This window comes from Populus alba, chromosome 18, assembly GCF_005239225.2.
Source record: "Populus alba chromosome 18, ASM523922v2, whole genome shotgun sequence".
Classification (NCBI taxonomy): domain Eukaryota; kingdom Viridiplantae; phylum Streptophyta; class Magnoliopsida; order Malpighiales; family Salicaceae; genus Populus; species Populus alba.
The window spans coordinates 13,186,367-13,196,477 of NC_133301.1; the positions used below are offsets into that span (position 1 = coordinate 13,186,367).

Consider the following 10,111-nt stretch of genomic DNA (forward strand, 5'->3'; position numbering starts at 1 on the left):
TTCTAGTGTAAAGTGCAGCCACTTGTCAAAGGAAACGACTAATCATTGATTCATTATGGCAACCAGCTATATAATAATTCAACAAGGAAAAAGTGAAGCTTTGTGGGCCTTTGTTTAACGTCATATAATTTTCTTGCATAATTAAATAAATCTAAAATTATAATTTTGATGTATTAGTATTTATGTTTCGATAAAGAATAGATTTAATTATGGGAATAATCAAATTGATTGGTCAATCAGTTAATACATTGTGTTTACTTTTTAGACATCAAAATTCAAACTTTATACTAAATCATGTGCTTGGTTCTGTTCTATAAGATGGTGATATTGCAAAAAAGAGTGTTCAAAAGAGAAATTAACTCTTAGAATTTTCCCTAGTTGAAAAATTAGGTGAACTAGCAAAGCTAGACTTCTTTTGTTTTTTTTTGTACATTTCCGGACATGCCCTGCTCTTTTACGGTAGAATGAGGATCTTGAGAATTCTCCGCCAGTTTTGTCTCAGTGAGCACAAGTTGATCTTCCCAAATGCATGTTAACATCCCATTAAATGAGTAATATTTGTCTCTTTCTATACAATACATTTATTTTTAGTGTTTGTAGTTGGTGGTTGATTATCAAATTAATCTTTTATATTACTTTATATATTTGTATTTATTTGGCATGATATATGTTTCAACAACACTCTCCCGCAGAAATATCTACAAAGATAACCCTACATAGATTTTTTTTTAGTCACTAATGTACGTATTAGCCATTTCATGGAAAGGTTTCCACAGTCATTGTAAAACAAAGAAAAAAAATAATGCATGTAATTATTTTGTGTTTAAAATATGATGCATGTAATTTTGGAGTGATAGCTGCTATCGTGGGATTCAGGAGTAAACAAAGAGAATTTTGAGATTTTATTTAGAGTCGACAATCAGTCCAATATCTGCAACATGTTTTCAGGTTGTTAGTTTTTGTCTTGTAAGAATCCTACTCAACTTAACAGGTAATCATCCTTGGGTTTCTAGTGCTTATATATATATATATGCTCATGGAAGACAAGATCTATCGCTTGCCAGCTATAGTTTCTCTATTTTATTGTGTAGTGGAAATTAGCAGATATTGGTATAAGTTAAATATTTAAATTATCATTGATTACCATCTAATACAAACAATACGGTAGCACTTTGTAATTAACTACTATATATTGTTAATGATACAAATGTACTAAGCATTTCACTCAAATTTATATTATTAGTACGAGTTAAGGGCAAACCTTGGAATTCAAATTCTAATTAATAGTAGGCGCATCCAAATTCTAATTAATTACTATTGATTACCATCAGTTTTTTTGAAACCTATACAATTGTTACTCTTTTAGGTTTTATGTTCTTTGATCGGACTGAAGTCTATTTTTTTGTGCTCTCATAGATATAACACCCTTTTTTCATGTAATTTCATCACCAACGTTATTCATATCGAGAAATTTCTACATCACAATATTCTTTTTAGTATTATAAAAAGCATAATGTAAAATATTCTTTTTTATTCAAATTAGTCGAAACTCATGATATATATTTCAAAAGGGGTATGCATATCAATTAAAATATGCATTTGATTTGGGAAAAAAAAAGAGGCGTTGCTCCATAATTTAACACACATTTATTTGTCTTACTCTAGAACAAGGTGATTGGTCCTAATTACATGGGATCAGTGGACATAATTTTTTATAGTTGGAATAAACTAAAGATACCAAAACGTAAGCAAGAGATTATCGATCGGCCGACAAGGAGACATCACTTGTTTCTCGGACGCATTGGAACAGGTTGGAGCACTTATCAAAAGGGCACTCCATTTTACTGTGGATACATGCTTTATGAAATCATGTCTGGTTTTAACCGAACAATGCATCTTCACAGGATGGATCATCCTTCAATTGGTTGGGAATTTCTTTAACTAAATGACTAAAAAATAAAAATTTCTGAAACAACATTTTCTGAATCTAATTAGAATATGGAAACAATTTTAGTTGATTACAACTAATTGATACTGTATAAAATTAAGTATATAGATGTGCTAATAAAATTTTCGTTTAATTATATTAATTAAAAGTTATATTTTGTTATCAGGTAATTAGGAGAGTACTTTATTTGAGTACTAAAGCTAAATTAAGTTATATTAATTTTACAACTAATTTTTCAATTCAAAATTTTAGCTAAGAGGTTTAATTTGACTAAAGCTAAAGGTAATTAGGAGAGTACTTTATTTGAACGAATGTCAACAGATCTCTAGCAACCATGCACGAAAGATTTTTATCTCCTAAGAGATAAGATTAGGGTTTTGCTATTAGGTAAGTCTCACTTTCAACCAGGGACTGATGGCTGAAAATGTAGAGATTTGAGGAAGGACTGTCCTCCATTCACAATCCCCATTAAGCCTCCTTAGTCCTTATTAATTAGAAGAAAATTCATATGTAGAGATTTTCTTCACCCGATTACCCCATCACTTCTCTCTACCTAGGGTTTTGTACTCGTTATTAGAAGAGAATTCCATGACGACATGCATGAAACAAATGAGCATAATAATGTCCCCACATCCTTTATAACATGAACAAGATCGTCAAAGCAAGAGTAGGAACCCATCTTCTCAGACACAAGTAAACAAAACTCAGTTAGTCATAGATGTTGAAATTTTTGCTAACCTGTCTCACAAAGCGGGCATGCAAGGCAAACAAATCTTCCATTTATATGTCATTGACAGCACATAGATATAGATATGATGATGGCCTTGTTCGATCTTCACAATGTCAACACACACATCCCTTTTAATGCCTCCCCTTACCTACGTGTTAAAACCCTCCCATGTTTTCGTGTTCGTGTTAATGTGAAAGAACCATTTCAATCCAAAAACTTAAGCTGTTAGGTGAAGTTTCAGGATATGATTTATATTATACTCTAACACATCTCCTTAAATGAAAGTCCTTTACGCTTGAAATTTGCACAGACCCACATTACCTTGTGTTTGATTTTTATCAAATAAATAAGGGTTGTGAGATTCGAACTCGTGACCACTAAGTCATCAAGGCTCTGATACCATGTCAAAGAACCATATCAACTCAATAATTTAAATTATTAGATGAAGCTTCAAAATATAATTTATATTATTTTCTAACAGTTAACATTATCACATGTAAGAGCCCCGCCAATAGTTGCTGCTTGCGATCAAGTCATCAATAGGGAGAGGATGGCCCGACGAAATTCACCGACATTATAGAAAATAAGTCATTTGATAGACTTGATGCCGTTAATGGAGTGCCATATACACGTGTGTGAGAGATCACAAGCTAGACTGTATTTGGTGTACACTTTAATGAAAAATTAACAGAGACAATAGAATACATACCCTTCTGTCATGAACTGATTAAGTGTTGAATTGTCTAGAAGTAAATTGTGTGTGTGCTTACAGGCAAGAAGGCCACTTACTTCTGATCCGATGATTACCACTCGTTTTTCCGTTAGTCCACACTGAGATCCTTTTAGGGTCAGGGCATTAATTAAATACTAGTTAGGTCTAAGATGCCATCAAACGGTCTTCAGGAAAATTATCTAACAGTTCGTTCTTTTGTGCTTCTAGCTATGGACAGGCCACCTTATCCAAATAATGTCAAGCTTCATATAATATCTACCAGCACAAACGGTCACCATCTTGATTGGCTGGGCTTGTGGGGAGTCAAAAGTGGATGATCGACACCAACAAATCTCCAAATAAGACACAAAGCTCACACTACTTTGTTTCTGAATGCAAGGCGTGTAGGTGGAGGTTGTCGGTATGGATGTGGACAGTTTCTAAGCAGCCCATAGTTAAGTATTGGGCCAGGTGGGTGGCCCAAAAAAGAAAATGGACCGGACCATCTTGCCATTTCCCACCATTCTGGATTTTTGGAAATAAGAACTTAATTTGGCGCGCGCATACATCCACGCGCGGTGATCTATTACTCGAGTTTTCAAGTTTATATTTTTAAAATCAATATTTAAATTAATTTACCTTTTTATTTTTCTAGCTAGTTTCTTTGGGGTAACTTTTAATAACTAGTTAGCTTATAGAATGATAGTATGTATAATTTGATTACTTTGAATTATAAAATTTAATTGCCTCATTTTTTTTGTATAATGTTCTCTATCATGTATAATTTCTTTTTTATAAAATACACGCAAATTTTCCCATACTATTCAAGATTTTGGTTATAAGTTGAATATGTTGATTCACAAATCAACAAATCAATTTAAATTTAAATTTTTATTATTTACTAAAAAAAGTCTAAACTTATTTTGGTAAAACAAAAATTAGTCCAAGTTGACATGTTAGGCTAGAATAATTCCATGAAGAAGCTTTTTTTTTTTTTTTTTGCTTCATATGATACAATGATTGAATGAAACGATGCTTTCATGCAATAATTTTATACAAATTATTACAACATCATAAAAATTTGTGATCACAGACAACATGGGATTTGATGATTGCATAAGAAAAATCAATCTTTTTTTAATGGTCTTCTAGAAGCATTGCCATTTAGTGGCCTATATATACATTGTTGTTGTTGCTTTCAAGCAATAAATCAACACAAAACTTGAGACGGCAAGGCCAAGATGGCATCAATAGCATCGGCCTTTGCTTGGTGTTTACAGGATCAAACACAGAAGTCTTGTCTCCTTTTTGTTGGAATTTGTTAGATAAATTATCCATCTCAATATGCTAAATTATTAAATCAACTTGTTTCATGTAACAGATATAAAATTAAATCAACCATGTATATTGTTTAGATGTTTTGATAGACGATTAAAAAAAAAAAAAGCATCACTAATAATAATATAATTATTTGAGAGGTCCACTTAACTAAAATTGTCCCCACCATCTCCACATGAATTTGAACAAGGAAGACTCTCCTCCCTTGTGTCTTTGCCTCCACACAAGAACCACACACACACAAGAAAGGAAAAAGGTGAGAAATTTTTTGAAACGTATTCAAATCTCTCATGGCGATGGCTTCCGGTGCTCTTCATCACCCTCTTCACCAATCTATATCTCTGAAATATCCTCATCTTTCTCATAATTCACGATTCTCTCCCTCTCGTCTTCGCTTCACCTCCCTCCGGTTTCCCTCTACAATTCGCGCCACTTCAGCTGTCGCTCTTGAACCGGTAACACCTTCATCTCTACTTTCTCTATTTCCACCTTTTATTTTCTTTTTTCTGGGTTATACATTCCATTGCTTTCAGTTTTTGTTTTACTACTAAATTACCATTGCTACTACAAGTTTTTCTTGAATTGGAGTATTTTATCATAGTTTTTTAACGCTTTTGAGATATGACAGTGAAGTACTGGTAAAGGGGTTGTTCTTGTTTGGTTGCTGGGAGAATTTGTATTGTCAAGTGTCATTTTTATTTCTTTCTTATTCTGGGTTGTTTTTTATTCATTAATTGAGGCGACGAAAATGTCATAAGGAATAAAATGGGTTGTTTAAAAAGGTTTTATTTGAATCTGGCATTTTTTGTGGGAAAATAGGAATGCTTGTTTGGTTACTGAGAAAGTTTTGAATATTTAATGTAAAATTTCTCAATTAGGACCTAAATGCTAAACTTTATGGAACTAGCTCGATATATTGAGTTAAATGAAAGAAAAACTTAAGGGGCAGTGTTTAGTATTTGATGGATTTTTTTTATAGCATATGCAGTATTGAGTGGTCACATTTGACACCAAAAGTTGTCTTGACTCCTCATATTTTCACTAACGCACGGTGGCTTTCATTTCTGTTTTAGTGGAGGTTAGACAGAAGAAGGAGAATTGATTAAGTATTCTATTTGGTGCACAAATTCTCAAGCTAATATTGATGCCGGCTTGTTTCAAATAAATTTTAACTGGAGGCTTTTAGGTTCATCGTTCAGCACATATTCATTTATTTATATTAAATCCGAGGAGTAATGGTTTTTGGTGGTGGGGCAATAGCAAGGGAGTAACTTGCATAAAGCTGCTGTTTATGTAGTTCTGTGGCTTAAGCAGAGTTGTTTGCTGGCAACAATTCAAAACTTTGCTGCTTATTCTTAACTATGTTAAGATAATGCTCCTCCTATTGCTACATATGTTTCCTCCCGTTGTTGTATAGTGGATTTGACAAGAATTTAATCTTTCAGGAGTTAAGTACACAGCAGAATCAAGCTATAGAGGTCGACCCATTTGCTTGTCCAGTATGTTATGAACCTCTAATAAGAAAAGGTCCTCCAGGTTTTAACTTGTAAGTTGGGTCACATGATGGTATAAAAGCCTTTTCTTCTTTTTGTTTCGAATGGTTTGATATGGTAATAACTGCAAAACCTGCAGGCCTGCAATATATCGGTCCGGTTTCAAGTGTAAAAAATGCACCAAAACATACTCAAGCAAAGACAACTATCTGGATCTTACAATTACTGCTGGAATGAAGGATTACACTGAAATCAATCCAGTTAGGACCGAGCTATTCAGGTATACATTTGGTGGTGGTGATGCCACATAATCATGCTCAGTATATTGATGCATCCATGATGTACTTGATCAATTCAAATTTGAGCATTACTGCGCACGCATGCATAAGCTTACAGGCCTTTCAACCTTGAATTAATGTCCATCCCACGCCTATGTAGCATTTTATGGATCTGTTACTGTTAATTAGATGGGGTACCCAATTTTGGTTTTGACATAAGAAGGAAATAAAGAACAATGGAATGCATTTTGAAAATCGGAATCAGATTTTATAGTAAAACTGAATTGTTTGAGGAAATGGTCATGCTCATGTCAGTTACTTTCATCTTCTCAGGAGTCCACTTGTTTCATTCTTGTATGAACGAGGCTGGCGCCAAAGCTTTAATCAAAGTGGATTTCCTGGTCCTGATGAAGAGGTTTGTGTTCCTTGGTTTGTTTCTAGGAATTCAAATACACCAGTTAGGCATGAAAGTTTAATTAAGCTTATCTCAAAAGATTAGTTTGAGCAAATATTACTTATGGTTTTATGAAATCTTTCTATGCAACTTGGTAACTTGGAACATTGAAATATCCCATGAAATGGCATTGGCGTCTCCGAAAATGGGAGTAATTTATATCATTCTCATTCTTCTCCTCTTTTGAAACTGCTACTGAATTTGAAAACATGAACTTGACTTTGTGATGGTTTCTGTAATGCAGTTTGAAATGGCTCAGGAGTACTTCAAACCTGCCAGAGGGGGTCTTCTAGTAGATGTAAGCTGTGGCAGTGGCCTGTTTTCTAGAAAATTTGCCAAATCTGGAGCATACTCAAAAGTTATTGCACTTGATTTCTCTGAAAACATGCTTCGTCAGTGCTATGATTACATCAAGCAGGACGATACGATCTCAACCACGTAAGCTTGTTTTGCCTGACTTGAGTCTCAAAGTTACAATAGCTGTTATGTGAGAGTTATTATAATTTCATAACTATAGTTCAATTTGAAATGAGGATCGACAATTTCTTTTGCTGGAGAATGTGCAGAAATCTTGGTCTTGTCAGGGCCGATGTTTCAAGACTTCCATTTGCATCGGGTTCAGTTGATGCTGTTCATGCTGGTGCTGCCATGCATTGCTGGCCATCTCCTTCCAATGCTGTAAGTGATCTTTCTTTCTCTCGTTTCTTTTGTGATGGCATAAACTTCCAGGTATACCAGTCCAATCTGGTTTGCAAGATCCAAATTCCATTTGAATTTGGAAAAGGCACTGCAATCTTTTGTATATCATGATTTGTGACTTTGATGTCCTTATCCTGATGCTGGCTTGATCTTGTCCCTCATGCTACTCTCTTAGGGCCATCTCTTATGCATTGACCATTGACGTGTAGGGCACCATGTTATTATATGCTGTGAGTTAAAGAAAATTCTAACCTCATGATGTGGGATTGACAAGAGGATGAGTAATACAATGCTTAAAACTAGTCCTTTATAAGTTACAAGCTTGATTGTGATGAGGTCAATTCCTGTCATGTCTAAACCATCGAGGACTTCTTTTCCTATCTTTGGATTGAAATTTTATCAGGGTTCTGGAAATCAGTAGTTTAATGTGCTTCATGGCACCAAAAGTGGAAGCAAAAAGAATATGAAGTTCAATACGCCACTTCTTACTTGACCATACTTGAAAAGGGTTTCGAGTCATAACCTGCCAAAACTAGGTGTAAAGAGGCATGGAACGCTGAGTAGATTGAGTCTCCAGGATAAGAGTTAAAAAAATGAAAGATTGTAGTCGTGGCTTTTGCCTTGCAAAGAGCTGAAGCAAAGGACACCTTTTCTAGACCTCAGGATGTTTGAGATCTCTATTACAGATATTTTCTCTAACAATTACTGCTGCCACTGAAAACACACAACACACAGATTGCAAATGAAAAACATTATAGAACTTGCTGAATATGTAAGTTATCACCTTTTGTTTCAGAATCTACTTGATAGTGTCAGACAACAGTAGTCAGCCTCCAATCTTAATACATAAGGCGTTTACATTTGTGGGTTTGTGAACATAATACTTGTATCTATAGTATGACAAAGTCAACTACCTTAGGTGCCCATCATGTGGTTCTGCACTTTGGTCTCATGGAACTGATAACGGCGTTCTACCAATGGCAAGGCAGTGCCTATAGCACAAGATATCAAATTATATGCAAAACATTTGCATTGCTTTGATCAAATCCAGCAATTATCTTGGTTCACTGGCTATGTTTTGGGAAATTGTGGAGGCGGTTTGTTATGTCATCAACAAGTAGGTTCCGTGGCGTCTTGTCCTGAGAAGTACACATCATAAATCCCTCTCCCAAGTTCTGTGTTTATGTGTGTTTTAAGTGCTTTCTCATCATTTGACTGTATGTAGAATTATTTTCTGAACCTGCTGTTCAACTAGTGACGTATCTAATAATGTCAGGTTGCTGAAATTTGTCGTGTATTGCGAAGAGGTGGAGTTTTTGTCGGAACCACTTTTCTTCGATATAGTTCAACCACTCCACGGATAGAACGACCTTTCCGAGAGGTAATAAGCTTTTTTACCTTCATTTGATCAAATCATAGTCATAGAGTGATAATAGCTGGGAGGATTAATTACTATGCCTAGGGATACTTCCTTTTGGCTTTTGATTTAATATGCTCATTTGTTTGTATATTTAAATGTTGGTTATTCAGAATTGCTCTCACCCAAGCTGGCAACGGTGAAAGTAACTGTCGAAATTGAAACTAGTTTGTGAATATAGCAAAGGAAGCAGTAAAGCAATGAAGTACTAGTGTTTTCAAGTTTCTAAAAATTTCGGGTTAAGTGAAACTTACCCAGATTTGTTTGTTGATTTCCACACCACAGAAAAGTTCACATTTCAATCATATCGTAACACATTTCATGGAGATTTGTACACGTTTGTCATGAAGACTTCATTTATCATGAATGCATATTAACTGAAGTCTTATAAACTAGTATGGTTTGGGTCTGCTAGTTTTTAATCTTAACATTATGCTATTCTTGGAAAGCTTGCTTCTTTGAGTTACATGTAAATTAATAGGTGATGTGTTAGCTCAACGTACAACAGAGAAAACTGCACATCCCAATTCCTTGGAAATTAGGTTTTTAGTAATGATAGGTCCTTGTGAGGGTGGAACTCCATCCAAACTGGCTGCAGTTTGCACAGCCAGAGAATTGTAGGGTAATTCCATCTACACTCACCATTGTTTTATGCTACAATTGGATCTAAAGATCTTCATGTGTCTGGCAGAGGATTTCGCGGAACTATAACTTCTTCACAGAGGAGGAAATTGAAGACTTGTGCTCAACATGTGGTCTTACAAACTACTCAAAGAAAGTTCAGCAAACGTTCATAATGTTCTCTGCTCAGAAGCCATGAAGCAAGGTTTAGTTCATTTAGACACAATTCTCCCTGGACTTGACATTGACATTTCCGGTGCTGGTTTGGTATATAAGATATTTCAATTGTATAGACTTTTTAAATAAACAAGACCTAAAAGGTGATAACCTGGGGAGATGCAAAGTGCCATTGTTAATAAAAAGAAGTCCATATTTACTTTCTGGTTTATATATATATAATGATTTAACCCCTACTTTGAAC

The 10,111-nt window shown here is 34.7% G+C and overlaps 1 protein-coding gene across 2 annotated transcripts; it reads left to right on the forward strand.

Annotated features, from left to right (window-relative positions):
* The first annotated feature begins 4,843 nt into the window (after positions 1-4,843).
* LOC118034295 (uncharacterized methyltransferase At2g41040, chloroplastic) lies at positions 4,844-10,111 on the forward strand. Of its 2 annotated transcripts, none has more exons than XR_012168626.1 (8): positions 4,844-5,183; positions 6,174-6,274; positions 6,361-6,501; positions 6,833-6,914; positions 7,198-7,391; positions 7,520-7,631; positions 8,572-8,798; positions 8,929-9,033. XR_012168626.1 is itself a non-coding variant. In XM_035039534.2 (8 exons), exons 1-8 carry the CDS (start codon positions 5,019-5,021, stop codon positions 9,887-9,889), a joined length of 1,029 nt encoding a protein of 342 aa, XP_034895425.1. In that variant the 5' UTR covers positions 4,855-5,018; the 3' UTR covers positions 9,890-10,111. The 2 variants fall into 2 exon arrangements, 1 of the variants encoding a protein (XP_034895425.1); XM_035039534.2 differs by lacking the exon at positions 8,572-8,798 and adding an exon at positions 9,761-10,111 and having other exon boundaries at positions 4,855-5,183.